This window comes from Martes martes (genome assembly GCF_963455335.1).
Source record: "Martes martes genome assembly, chromosome: 1".
In the NCBI taxonomy this organism is placed as follows: domain Eukaryota; kingdom Metazoa; phylum Chordata; class Mammalia; order Carnivora; family Mustelidae; genus Martes; species Martes martes.
This window is the reverse complement of record NC_137888.1, coordinates 106,662,506-106,676,724: the sequence shown is the minus strand read 5'-3', so window position 1 is coordinate 106,676,724 and position 14,219 is coordinate 106,662,506. Positions and strand designations below refer to the sequence as shown.

Here is a 14,219-nt window from a genome sequence, read left to right as displayed (position 1 = left end):
CCTCCCCAGGGCCTTGCATCAGGTGCTGTGGTCTCCATGGGTCCCAGCTCAGAGATTCCCTCCTGCAGGGGTCTCCCTGGACTCTCCCAAGGCTGCCCTTGCACCCCTCGTCTCCGCTGCTTCCCTTCCGCACGCTGTCCTGTTTGTTCCCTTCTTTCACACTTGTCTGCCTCCCCCATAGAACGTCAGTGGTGGCAGTGGCCTCTCTGTCTTAATGGCTGTGTCCCCGGCACCTAGAACACTGCTTTATAGGCGGTTAGGTGCTCAGATATCTTTCCCGTGAGTGAATGAGTGATCGAAGGAACCCTCGCAACAATATTGGAAGATCTAATTTCTAGAAGATCTAGGTGATACTATTTTAGTCTCTTTGTGGATGAGGCTCAGAAGGGTTGGATAAATTATTCCAGCTTGTGTAGAGCTGGTGATTCAGACTCTGGCCTCGTGACCATTCGGACTTCAAAAACCGACTTCTGTGCGCAAAGCCAGGAGCTCCACTAGAAACGAGCTCCCGGCTGCCGAGTCTAGGGTTCTTTTCCCCCCAATGGTTTTCCTGCTGTAATAATTCATGAATACAAGGAGAGTGGGGAATTCGTCCTTCTTACACTTTCACAGCTAATTCTCTCCCCTAACCCAAGGGATAGATCTACATCTGATACGGTGTTTATGTTGGGAGTATTCAAACCCAGAATAGGAGCCACACTGTGGCTGGTCTACTCTCCGTCTCATGAATTTTGGGAAAAGGCAAATATCAGTCAAAAGGAGTCATTGCTGCTCTGAGGCCTCCTGCAAGAGGAAGGGAAGCATCCTTTCCCCAAGGCAGCGCTTTGAGCAGAAAGCCACAGGAATTCTCCCCTCATGCTGCATGGCTCAGGACAGGCACCTGTGCAAAGGGTCTGGAGCAGACTGCTCTTCGAGGAAGAGGCAGGACCCAGAAAGCCTTCTTCACCGGACTTCCTATCCGATGTGGAGAGTGCCAGGAGAAGCTGCTCTCAGAGCACCCTCTTGTGGGTGTAAGGTGTCACTGCAGCCTCTTTCCAAGGCCTGAGAGTTTGCCCTCCCTACAGCATAGCAAACCTTCCCTGAGCAGAACTCTGTGGACACCTAGGGCACCCCCTGGGGGAAGCTTCCCTGGTGTCCACACCTGCTCTCCAACCCCCTCCCCGAGGCCAGAAGTCCACTCTCCAGGCTCAGAAAGGGGGGACTGTTTCATTTTGTCCCTAGTGAGTGGTAAGGCAAAGTTGTGATTTGGAGCTAAGAGTGCAGCTGGAGATCTGGGAGACCAAGAACGCCATGAGATTTGTTCAGGGGCCCTCAGATGAAAGCTAGGCCCTGGACTTGAAGTCTCATCCATGTCTGACCAGTGTTGGAAACCTAGGAGGTCATCCTGCAAGGCAGGCCCACAGGCATTGGCTTCGTGGTAACCTCCCTTCCTGTAATAGGCATGCCTGCATTTATTTGGCCTTATTTATGTAAGGCACCGCTACCTGGACCATGCTGATTCTGTCAGCATCCTGCCCATACGAATATACGAAATCAGACCTCTTCCTGTCTTGTGTGGCTATTGTGAGGATTAAGAGTCTGTGAATAAAGTATCCAGCATAGTGCCTAGTACACAGTAGGTAGTAAGAAGCAGCTACTTTTTAAATCCTACTTTCCTAATAGCTCTGTTGTTTTCTGTCCACATCTACCTTTCTGTACAACCCCCCCCCACACACACACACACACTCACTCACGGTACTGTTTATTCACTCATTTTCTTTCCCTCCTCTCCCAACCTCTTTCTCATTCCCTCCATTCTCAATCTCGTCATTCTTTCTGAAATTCTGGGAGGGAGCTCACGGACCCAGCTTCGCAGGAGCACATTTGATGGGAATGCATAACTCCAGATACTGTGCCGCAGTCTCTGTGCCTTGTAGTCCCCAGTCTGTGGCTTCCCAGAAAATAGCAGCCACGGGGCCTGCCTGTCTGAGGGAGAGCAGGTTAAAGGAGTGTGTGCGCTCCCTCTCTCCTGCGGTGGTAAGTTCCTAGGGGCCTAATACGTGGCACAGCTGAGCTGTGATAAATTCAGCCCGGCATTCAGTGTTCTATCGGGAAAAGTGCAGCAGAGATCTGAGCCAGGGGACAGGTGCAGACGTGACAGTGGGGCCAGGTGATGGTGCAAGGAGCCTGTGCCATGTGTGGGACTCTCGCCTCTCTGAGAGTGGGCCGTATCCCGGTGGGCATGCGCTGACTGACCAACTGTCTCTTTCATGCTGCAGACCCACTCCGGATACTTCTCCAGCTTGTACCCCCCTCACCAGTTTGGCCCGTTCCCGCATCACCACTCCGTAAGTGTCCCCTTGGATCAGCCCCATCTGACATTCTTCCCTGTCCTGTGGCGGGCGCTGCAAAGTCCTTGGCCGACTGATCAGCAAATGCTCTCGGTGTGAGTGCTGGGTCCCGTGTTTCCCAGTCACCCTAGGAGTGACACATCGCAGGGCAGGAGCACACCAGACTACCCCAGCATCTGGGCCCTCAAGGTTCCTCAAAGCACTGGTGCTGTCCTGTTCAGCAGTCCTGCCGAGGCTCCGCAGCCATGGGTGGCAGGAGTCTGTACGTGTGAATGTTCAGGAGGGCAGGTCAGGAGGTGGTGTTGAGCTCAAGAACAGAGTTTCCAAACGTCTTTGAACAAAGTCTGACACAGGGAGTCATGTCTTTGGCAAGGACCCTTAGAGCAAGGACCCATGGTGGCCTGGCCCTTGGCTCTCTGGGCTGTCACCATGCAGCCTGGGCAGGGTGGGTTTACTTATCTTCTTTTGAACAGGATGCCGCGCTCATGAAAATACCACTGTGGCTCCCAGGTGCTGAGTGGTTTCCCATTCCTTCTAACAGAGGGCCTCAGAACCCCGTGCTCAGGCCAGCTATATTTAGTCACAGTCTTGATTTCCTGGATAAAGACACATGAGCAGTACACATCCCATTTGTATGTGACAAAAAAAATCTGTGAGCAGACTGCTTTCTGTCAACAGCGTCCGAGCTGCTCAAGAGGACTTTCCATTTTGACTGTCACTCAGGTGCACTGTGGTTAGGTTCATTCTATAGGCCTCACACCCGCAGAGCTCTAGACTGCAGAGAGCCCCGGGCGCCATTTTGGCCACTTCCCTGGGCATTGGGGTCTTCATAGCAGATGGCTTGTGGTAGATGCTCGGTAGCTGCTGAGTGCCTGAAGGAGCCATCCCAGTGGGAATGATGTCTCGTCTTGTGTTGCCCTTCCAGTATCCAGAGCAGGAGACCGTGAATCTCTTCATCCCAACCCAGGCTGTAGGTGCCATCATCGGGAAGAAGGGGGCGCACATTAAACAGCTGGCCAGGTTCGCTGGGGCCTCCATCAAGGTAAAGCTGCTCTCGACGGCCACCCTCTTCCATCACCAGCCCCCACCCCCTGTTCCTTCTGAGGCTCCTGGCCAGTGCTGATGCCAGGGACAGGGGCCCACGGGGTCTGGCAACTTTGCCTCCAGGATTAATCCCATTGGCTCTCCTCTTTACCTCTCCCATCCATTCCCTTCTTATTCTACTGATAACTGAATTAGAAAAAATATTAGCACCACCTAAGCCAACCCGGTCCTCTTTGGGCTAACACAGCCCTTTTCTCAAGAACGTAAAGCAAAGACAGGCTGAGGGCTTTCCCGAGCCAAGGGGCAGCTGGCAGCAGAGCGTCACTCACACTTTGCCCTTATCAGAGCTTTGACACTTTAATTAGCCTCAACTTCACAAATCCTTGACCCTCAAGAAAAGTTTGCGTGAAACACTCTTTGGGAAGCACTAATGCCGTAGATAACCAGAGCTGGGGACACAGCCGGAAGGGGAGTCCTGGGACCGAACGCACCAGCTCAGGACGGAAGGCCCCTTCATTTCTGGGAAGGGTCGCGAGTGCCAGCCTGGCGGTGGCAGTGCCGTGCCCATATCCTGCCCCCTCGAGCGCCCTGTGAAGAAGTGTCCCAGGAGCTGAAGGGAAGGATTCTTCGACCCTGGTCCTGCTCCAAGCCCGGCTATCGGCTCTGACTCACGGGCAGAATGCTGAGCACGTCCCAAGCCTCATGAAACACTTTTGAAAACAGAGTTTCCGTTGTTACGTAAAGTAATTTGCTACCATGGGACAACCCGGAATTCCAAACGAGAAGTCTCATGACTCGGAGAGAAAGAATGCTTGCACTTTCTCCTCAAGAAGAGCTGGAATTTCTCCCACAGCGAGTGTGCTGCAGAAAAGGCAAAACCAAAACGTTCTGAGTAAAGGACTGCCGTGAGACCATCAGAGAGTTTCACGTAGGTAAAGCATTTCCCCTCTGTTACCTGCAAAGCACGGAGACCCGGTGGGAGCCCTGAGGTGCGGCGGCCTGCAGCACCACACCCAGTGACGGGCGGGGTGCTCCCAGCAGGCTTGTTGCCGGCGGGACCCCAGCCCGTGAGGGACAGCTGTGGTGGGACAGGTACAGCAGGAAAGCCCACGCAGCTGGCTGTCCCTGGGACCCTTCCTGGTATCCAGTCCTGGGGCCTGAGAGGCCGTGGAGCCAGAACAAGACGATTTCAACCACGGGGGGCTTGAGGCATGATGTCACATCCCCCCGTCCCTCAAGAAGAGTGGGACTTCGGGAGGCCTCAGGGCCGGGCGGAGGCACACCAGTGGCAGGACCAGCTGTGAGCTCATCGGCAGTGCTGACCTCGAGGATACTGAGCACCTGCTGGGGTTGGCTGCGGCAGTAACTCCATTTACTGATGCCCATAAGGAACCCAGCCCAGGGCCTTGCACCGACTGTTGAAGGCTGCAAAGGCGAAAAATGTGAGAGCTGACGTTTGACCGGGTGAACCAGTTCCGGTCCAGTGTTTTTTTCTACCGCAGCAGCCCGGGTGCTTCACCAGAATCATGCCCTGCAGGCCTCAGGGAAAGTAGGAGAGAGAGCAGCACTCCGTCGGGCATTGCCCCACGGCGTGCCCAGCACCCTTCCCCATCCCAGGAAGGCTGAGTGACTGTGTGTCACATTGCTCATGACCTCTGTGATGGGTGGAGACTGCAGGGCAGAACCAGGGGGCACAATGGGCTCTGCAGTCATCCCTGCTGCTGCACCATCAGGCTGCTTCCCCAGCGCCCCCCTCTTCCTTGGCCCTGGCCTCTCCCCATAGTAGAGACAGAGAAAAAACCAGGCAAGCCAATTCTTTGTGGAAGAGATTTCCCACTTTTACAAAATCAGGCTGGTTTTTGTTTAGCAGGACTCTGAACACATTTTCTCTAAAGCAAAACAGAGCATATCGCACCAAAGAACAAACCACCGCCCCTTCCTGCTCTGCCAGTCCTCCGTGGCTGCAGGAGGCAGGGAGAGAGCTGTGCACTCCCTGTGGGAGCTATGTGCCGGCAGGGGGTGGGCAACCTAGAGAGGCTTTGATGCTGGGCTCCTGTCGCTTGCCTCCCCTGCAGAATGCCACACGGACCTCCTGAGCCTTGTGTCGGGCCCTGCTCGCCCTGGGATCTGGGCAGGCACCTCACCTCTGGTTCCCCTTTGGTTCAGTCATAAGACGGCATCCTCCTTCCCAGCACCGTCACAGGAGTTTGCCAGCGGAATGTCGTTGCAGAACTGCAGGAGCCCACGAGTAGCTCTGAGACTTCAGGTCTGGGCGGTGGAATCAGTGGAGAGATGGGCTGTTTGCTTCCGAATCAGAGACAGGCAGCCAGGAGCCCCTGGGAGGCAGACAACGATGGCAGACCTGTTTTGGTCAGCAGGAAGTGTGAATTGGCCTGGCAGCCCTTCCGGATTTGGGTGGGTAAGAGCTGGGACCCACATGTCCATGCTCCCGTCTCACTTGTTTCCTCTTTGAGATAAGGGCCAGACTTAATACCAACTGTGGATCAAGAAGTAGAGGCAGGTCTTCCCACCAGTGGTCTCGGGGGCCAGCCTGTGTGGGGCCTGCTGGTGGGCTCCAGTCCCCTGGGGACATGTGATCTTCACTTTTCGGCTGCGGCTGCTGCCCTTGTGCCGCCGGAGCTAGCAGGTCGTCTGCCCACATGAGAGCAAGTCCTCCCGAGGAGCGCGGGGCTTGGAGACCTGGGCCTCGTGCTACTCCTCGTGCCACAGAGTGTCAGCCACAGCCCTCTTTGAAGATGCTCTGATCCCAGAGCCAGACACAGGTCAGAGCACAACTTGGATGCGTCATCCCTATAGAACTGAGCGCCCTGAGGCTCACGGAATCAGCAGATGCAGCCTGGTCTTGGCCACGGTGGAAGTGGAGGTGGCGGTCTTCCTGGGGGAGCCCACATCAGAGGCGCCGCAGATCATGGTGAATTACAATCACTGTGAACAACTCCTTCTCCAGGCTCCAGCTCAGGATGGCATGTCTCCTGAGCCACTGCTTCTTTGGCTTTAGGAACACTGTGACCCTGTAAATGAGGTTTCTTTTTTACTTTGCTCTTGGTAAGCTTGCAACTGAGTCTGCGGCCCACCTGAGGCAGGTATACGGGACTGCGTGAGATGCATTTGTGTGCTGACTTCGCTCCTGGCTCATTTCTCAATGTCTGGTGTACTTTTCACTCCTTTTACTTTACCTTTAGTTTTGCTACACCGTATTACTTTCCAAAGCTACCTTAATGGTTTTTGAAACAAGATAGGCTATGCAGAGAAGAGCCAGTAATGCGGATCTAACAAAAAGTGCTTGCCTGGTCTGTCATTTAAGATGTGTTACGAGAGGACTCCAACTCACAAATGGTGAGAGCAAATGGAGGAATTGAGCTTTCCGGGGTTCACCTCCAGATTTCACAGATGAGGAAACAGAGTCCAGGGAGGGGAGGGATTTGCAGAGCAGACACTGGGACCAGGGTGTCCTCACCTCTGCTCTGGAGCTGTCACACTCAGTTCCCGTGCCATGGATGAGCTGGCCCTAGCCCTCCCATTGCCCACTCCCCCCCCGCCCAAAGCTTCCCAGAGTGGAAGCAGCGGGTACAAAGGCAGAAGCCCTGTAGTCCCTGTAGTCCCCTGCTAGTGTGCGTACCACACACGCAGACGAGAGAGGGGCCTGGGGAGCACAGCCCGGCAGCAGCATTTTCCTCTTGCTTGTAAACTACAGATTGCCCCGGCAGAAGGCCCAGACGTCAGCGAAAGGATGGTCATCATCACCGGCCCACCTGAAGCCCAGTTCAAGGTCAGTGTCAAGGGTCCCCTCAGCCTGCAGTAGCCAAGGGCCTTAAGCAGGCAGCAGCCAGCTCAGAGGCATGTGTAAGACTGTCTTGGGGAGGCCTCGCCTCCACTGCCCTTCCTGCTGCTGCTCCTTTCAGACTTACCCTACCTCGGCTGTCTCCTCTGCTTAGAGCCCTCCTTCCCTGCTCTTCTATGGAAAAGTAGATTGTGGGGACCCAGTTCAGATGGCACCCACTCTGGGGTGCCTCTGACCTCTGAGCCGTGGTTCTGAGGACAGGGGATGTCAGACTCACTGAGTCACTTATGCCCTCCCAGCCCTGGGGGCAAAAGCCGTGGGTGTAAGGGGACGCAGAAGTTTGTTAGGAGTGGTTTGGTGGGGGGTGCATTTTGTTTTGTCCTTTTTTCTCCCCTAGGAAATTTATAAATTGAGTTTTCTGAAAGTCAGAAGCGTATTTATGAAAATATAGTCCTTATCATTAAAAATATTTAGATCTGAGAACAAATATTAACACATGTGGAAACATTTTAGAACAGTAACCCCTCGACTCCTGAGCGGATAAACAAAACTTGGTATATCCACTTAGTAGGACATTAGCCATAAAAAGCGAAATTCTGATGTGTGCCGCAGTGTGGGTGAGCCTAGAAGACCCCGCGTGCGGCGAAAGAAGACGGAAGCACAAGGCCACATGTTATAGGAGTCCCCTCATCTGAAATGTCGGGAAAAGGCCCATCCACAGGGACAGACAGTAGGGCGGCAGCTGCCTGCTGGCGTGGACGTGTCCTGGGTAGTGGGGACGGTTGCCTGATATAGTGGATACACCGAAACTCCTGGAGTGGACACTTTAAATGATGAATTTTAGGTTATATAAGCTATATCTCAGTTTTTCAGTTTAAAAAAACATACATACGCTCCTAGCTGACACTAGCTCTGGAGCTAAGACATCGGCAAGCAGCTGCGTCCCCAGCCGCCTCGCCTCCAGCCTTCAGTGACTTGAAGTCTAGACTTACTGTGTGGGGGGAGGGAGTGAGGAATGTCACACACCGGGCTGTGGGTGCTAGGGCAGCAATGGAACTCAGACTCGGTCGCCTCCACCCCAGCCCCACACCCAGCACTTCTGGCGGGGGCAGTCATGTGCGGCCCTGCAGTGTGGCCAGAGCAGCACCCCGCTGGGTCTCTGGAGGAGCGACACAGGCTCACAGCTGCCCCGGGTCCGGCCCTGTGGTGTTTGGGGCTGGGGGTGTACCAGGCCCGGGCTGGCCATTTCTGGCAGCCGAGAGTCAGCCGTCCCTCCTTGCTCTCTCAGGCCCAGGGGCGGATCTTTGGGAAACTGAAAGAAGAAAACTTCTTTAACCCCAAAGAAGAGGTGAAGCTGGAAGCCCACATCAGAGTGCCCTCTTCTACAGCTGGCCGGGTGATCGGCAAGGGCGGCAAAACCGTAAGTGTGCTGCGAGCTGGCTTCGTCTCCTGGCTCATTCCCTGCCCAGCCTCACCTGACTTTCCTCAGACCTCTGTCGGCTCTTCAGGGACATTACTCTGGGGCTGAGGGCCCCGAGTCCTGGGAGCTGAGCCAGGCCACCAAAACCACCAGGGTTCTGTACGCGGAAATCTTGCATCTCAGCCACATGGCTGGAAAATGAAGATCCCAACTCCCTAGAGACCAGGAGGCTGCCTCCTGCCCCCTTTAAACCCACATATAGTAGCAGGAAAGTACTAGGGAACAGTATCCATTCAGAGGATACCCACTTGGCTGACAGTTGTCTTCTCTAAAGTCACGCTCAGAGGCAGGCAGGGTTGGTTGTCCTACACTCTCCTCTGACATTTCAAACTCTCCCACTGGCAGATTCTGTGTCCTGGCTATTTCCCCAACCTGCCCATCTGTGTCTGGGGAGCTAGGTTAGCCATCAGGTGGCGGGTGAGGAGGAAATACTTAAAAAAAATAAAAATAAAAATAAAAAAAATTTTTAAAAAGGTTTTCAACCTGAAGGTGGCAGTAGCACAAAGAATTTGTAAAAGTGCCAGAGAATGATCTGTGAAGCTTGTAGGAATGAGCATAGAGTCCATCAGACGCAGGTGTGTTCTAGAACAAGACTTAACCTACATGGCAGGGCTCTGATCCCCAAGAAGTTCTCGTAGAGCGTGTGCACACTACCAGAGTGGCCTGTTGAGTGGCAGGAATTTGGGGGATCTCTGGAGTCCTGCATGTGTGTGCATGCAGGTACCTGCTGTTTTCTTTACACAGAAACTCTTGCTAAGCACTCAAAGCCAAGTTCTGGGTATAATGAGTCACCTTTATACAAAAGCATAAAGCCGAAAGGCCCACAGATCACCCCCACATCCAGGAACGTGATCAGCATCCTAGGGCACACACGGGCTCTAGACAAGCTAGACTGCTGTAGGCAGGAGAGCTAATGACCCATGGGGGATTCACATCCTGAGCCCTTGGATCCCATGTATGGTCATTTGGGAACCAGTCACCGAATTCTGTGCACGCCACCCCCCGGCTGTCCCCTGTCCAGGGAGCACTTGGTGCCCCCACCTGTGTGTTCAGCACCCTGGGGGCCGGGGCCCAGGCTGAGCCCCCACGTAGTGTAGGCTTGTTGAGGCTGGGGAGGAGCACCGGAGAGCAGGAAGTGGGCCACAGGTGATGGGGGAGCAGCACCAGCTGGAGTCTTCCCAGAGGGGGGCCAACACGGAACTAGAGCAGCAGGGAGATAAGGTAATGATCCAAAGGTAGAAGAAGCGGAAGGAAGAGCAGAGGCAGGGATGAAAATGAAGAGCCAGGCTCAGAGCAATGTGTGATTAGAAAGTTTATTTTGGTGAGTCTGAGAGACTGAGAGAGGGGGGATATTGGCTGACGACTGACACCCAGGAGAGCATGTCCAGGAGGGGTGTTCCTTCCTGGATGACGGGGGAGCCTGGGTCACTGGGAGCATGTGCAGGAGCCTGCATTGAAGGGAATTCCAGAGTAAGAATTCAGCCCCAGAAGGAGCTCCAGTTGGGGGCTGGACCCTCCCTGGGCCACCCAGGGAGTCTCCAGGGCTCAAACAAACATGGCCCTGTGTGACCAAGGGCTGGGAAGCCCCAGACACGTCCTCGGCTGAAGGAAAGGAGAGGAGCCTCCAGCCAACCTTCCCTCCAGCACTCTCCTCTCCCACTTCCTCCTGAACCCACTCCGTTCCTTCCCAGGTGAATGAACTGCAGAACTTAACCAGTGCAGAAGTCATCGTGCCTCGTGACCAAACGCCAGATGAAAATGAGGAAGTGATCGTCAGAATTATTGGGCATTTCTTTGCTAGCCAGGTATCTGTGCCGTGAGGGTCTGGTCTCTCCTGCCAGCCACTTTTCAGTTCTCTAAGCTGTTGGCCTGTCTGGTGGTCACAGGCCCTGCACACACCCCACGCCCTGCTCCCCGAACCCCACACACAGATGGAACCTTCCCCTGGCTCTTCAGGGACTATGTACGGGGCAAGGGAAGTTGCTCCACACCCTCTCCTCATGGCTCTCCCCAGGCATGCTGGAGGAGCTCGAGGAAGAGCCTAGCACTTTGAAGTCAAGCCAAGCACATCTCCAGCCCCCTGAAATGCTAGAGCATAAGATACCCCCTTCCTTTGCCGCCTACTGAGGCCTCAGTCACAGCCTTCCCCTGCTGGGAACCACATACCAGGCAAGGACCCACCCTCGGGGTTCCCCAGTCAGACTCGGAACCCACGTGGGTGCCAGAATCTCACTGGGTTGAACAAGGGTTGAACGTGCTCGTTGCAGGAGCCCTCCGTTCCTCTGCCGTCCTTCTCCACCTCACCGTCACATCCCCCGTCAGGGCCCAGGACCTCCTGTCTTCCATTCAGAAGGACCAGTGACTCCGCATCACGTGGCCTGGTTCTTCTCCATGCTCTTTGTGTGTTGGGTTTGGGGATGGAGCAGTCCCAGTCCTTGCCCCAAACAAGTGAGGGTGGGCTAAGCTTACCCGGCAGCTTGGCAGCTTTGTCTGCAGCTTTGTCTGAGCGGAGCCTGCTTTCCCAGAGCTGAGCCTGTGCCCGGAAGCCCCGCCCCTTCCCCCATCAGAGCCCCAGCTTGGCCCACTCTGCCGTTCTTGCTTCCAGCTCCTCCAGTGCCCTGCCTTCCTAGAGGGGTGCAGTTCTGCCGTCCCTGCGCCCTCCTGGCCCTGGAGCACCGGTGCTGGGGGGTAGGGGTGGCAGGCTTGGGCTCATGTGTTTTCTCTAGTTGTACAGGGTAGAGTGTCTGTTTCTCACTTCCTCCCCATCCCATTTCCTGTCCGTCTTTCCCGCCATCACACTCATGTTCTTCCTATGGGCTCCAGAAAGGCGGGTGGGGCAGCCCTGAAAGCCACAGTGTGTGCAGTGGGCAGGGGATGCCATAGGACCTCCACAAGGCCCCCTTGGCACTGGTTCCCTGCCTCTGCTTCCTGGCCTTTCCGTCCACCAAGTACCTGGAAGTTTCTGGCACCCCACATCCTCATTCTGCACCCAGTGGCCTTGGGGAAGGGTGGGGGAACCCTCCACTTTACTTGAGGCAGAACCACCCCCCCCCCCACCGAGTGAGGGCCTCAGTAGGTCGATGACACTCTCCTGAGCTTCCCACTTGCTTTCCCCACGTCCCAGCCCCAGCCTCCCACCCCCACTGCTTGTCCTCAGAACCGGGTTCCTTTTTCTCCCCTGTCCCTTCCTCTCCCCTGCTGCAGACCGCACAGCGCAAGATCAGGGAAATTGTACAACAGGTGAAGCAGCAGGAGCAGAAATATCCTCAGGGAGTCGCCTCACAGCGCAGCAAGTGAGGCCCCCACAGGCACCAGCAAAACAACGGATGAATGTAGCCCTTCCAACACCTGACAGAATGAGACCAAACACAGCCAGCCAGCTCGGGAGCAAACCAAAGACCATCCTGAGGAATGAGAAGTCTGCGGAGGCGCCCTGAGAATCCCAGGGGCCAGGAGGGAGGAGGGAGGTCAGCCCGGGGCCCCGCCCGGCCTCCTGCCTCCCCCCGGGGCCTCTGCAGGCTTCCCAGCCAGCCACTGCACCATCCACTCGGATCTCTCCTTAACTCCCACCGCGCTATCCCTTTTAGTTGAACTAACATAGGTGAACATGTTCAAAGCAAAGCAAAATTCACACCCTTTTCTTTTTGTGGAAATTGTCTCTGTACATGTGTGTACATATTAGAAGGGGAAAGATGTTAAGATATGTGGCCTGTGGGTTGCACAGGGGGCCTGCAGCGTTAATATATTTTAGAAATAATATATCAAATAACTCAACTAACTCCAAGTTTTAATCAATTATTAATTTTTTTCTTTTTAAAGAGAAAGCAGGCTTTTCTAGACTTTAAAGAATAAAGTCATTCTTTGGGAGGTCTAATGGTTTAGTGAAGGAGCTTCGAGACCACCCAGACAAAATCCACCCGCGGGAAATCTCGAAAGGACACTCACAGCAGTTCTGGATCACCTGTGTATGTCAACAGAAGGGATACCGTCTCTCTGAAGAGGAAACTCTGTCTCTCTTCATCCCTGTCTAGCTCACACACCCATTTCTCTTTGCTTCACAGGTTTTAAACTGGTTTTTTGCATACTGCTATATAATTCTCTGTCTCTCTCTGTTTATCTCTCCCCTACCTTCTCTCCCTCCCCTCCTTCTCCATCCCCATTCTTTTTCATTCCCTCACCCCTCTGTCTCAATTCCCAGTATCTGCGCACCCCCCAGGCAAAGCAGTGCTCTGAGTATCACATCACACAAAAGGAACAAAAGCGAAACACACAAACCAGCCTCAACTTACACTTGGTTACTCAAAAGAACAAGAGTCAATGGTACTTGTCCTAGCATTTTGGAAGAAGAAAACAGGAACCCATCAAACCAATCAACCAAACAAAGAAAAATTCCACAAAGAAAGAATGTATTTTGTCTTTTTACATTTTGGTGTATAAGCCATCCATATTCAGCGAAATGATTTCTTTCTTTTAAAAAAAAATGTGGAGGAAAATAGCAATTTACACAAGGTCGTTGGCCCAGGGCGTTAAATTTACAGATTTTTTTAAACGAGAAAAACACACAAAAAAAGCTACCTCAGGTGTTTTTTACCTCAGCACCTTGCTCTTGTGTTTCCCTTAGAGATTTTGTAAAACTGATAGTTGGAGCATTTTTTTATTTTTTTAATAAAAATGAGTTGGAAAAAAATAAGATATCAACTGCCAGCCTGGAGAAGGTGACAGTCCAAGTGTGCAACAGCTGTTCTGAATTGTCTTCCGCTAGCCAAGAACCTGTATGGCCTGCTTTTGGACAAACCTTGAAAATGTTTATTTAAAAAAAAAAGATGACAAAGAAAAACAGAGAGAGAAAATATTGGAGATGTCCTGAATTTCAATAGGGTACGCGCCATTAGGGCTTTTTGCGCTAAAGGATGAACATGTACTGGTTTATGTGAACAAGCCATTTACCACCAGACTGCAATGCCAGTTTCCTCTACTGCAAACAGTGTTCTGTGACAAAAACAAAAACAAAAACAAAAAAAATTGAAATATATCCAGCTAACAAGATCCTGGTGTCGTGGTCTTTTATTTTACTAAGCATTGCCCATGCCTAACTGTCAGGAGAGTCCAGTTCTGGGGGACTGAGGGAACATGCGCAGCACATAGAGCCAGGAAGAGGCGGGCTTCCGCAGGAAGCTTTCGGGGAGAAGCTAAACTAGGTCAGTGGTGCTCCAAGTGCGGTCCCCACCTGGCAGCACCCATATCACCGGGGAACATGTTGGAAATGCACATTCTTGGGGTCCACCTTGAATCAGAGACCCTGAGGGGCCCCGCAGTCGGCTGCAGCAAGCCCTCTGGGTGATTCCGGGGTGGCGGAGTTTGACAGCCACGAACTGGAGGGATGAACAGACTGCACGTCAAGATAGGTAAGACTGGCCCCTCTCTTTAGGGAACGCTGAGCCTGGCCTGGCAAGAGTTGATCTTTATGTGGGGGAGGAGGAGCGGATAATACGCCTGACAGTTCAAGGGAAGAGGGGCTCACACACCACCACCCCCGCCCCTGCCAAAGCCCCATTGTAAGTGT

The 14,219-nt window shown here is 53.6% G+C and overlaps 1 protein-coding gene across 3 annotated transcripts in view; it reads left to right on the top strand.

The window, feature by feature from the left end:
- The window catches only part of IGF2BP2 (insulin like growth factor 2 mRNA binding protein 2), a 160,194-nt gene extending 146,542 nt beyond the window's left edge, over positions 1-13,652 (top strand). For 2 of the 3 annotated variants that reach the window (XM_080809284.1, XM_080809283.1), the window contains 6 exons: positions 2,259-2,327; positions 3,256-3,372; positions 7,090-7,164; positions 8,465-8,596; positions 10,348-10,461; positions 11,861-13,652. In XM_080809284.1, the coding sequence (XP_080665410.1) occupies positions 2,259-2,327; positions 3,256-3,372; positions 7,090-7,164; positions 8,465-8,596; positions 10,348-10,461; positions 11,861-11,953 (600 nt within the window). In that variant the 3' untranslated portion in view covers positions 11,954-13,652. The remainder of the gene's footprint in view (positions 1-2,258; positions 2,328-3,255; positions 3,373-7,089; positions 7,165-8,464; positions 8,597-10,347; positions 10,462-11,860) is intronic. The other variant, XM_080809282.1, reaches the window with a different exon arrangement.
- The last annotated feature ends 567 nt before the right edge of the window (positions 13,653-14,219 follow it).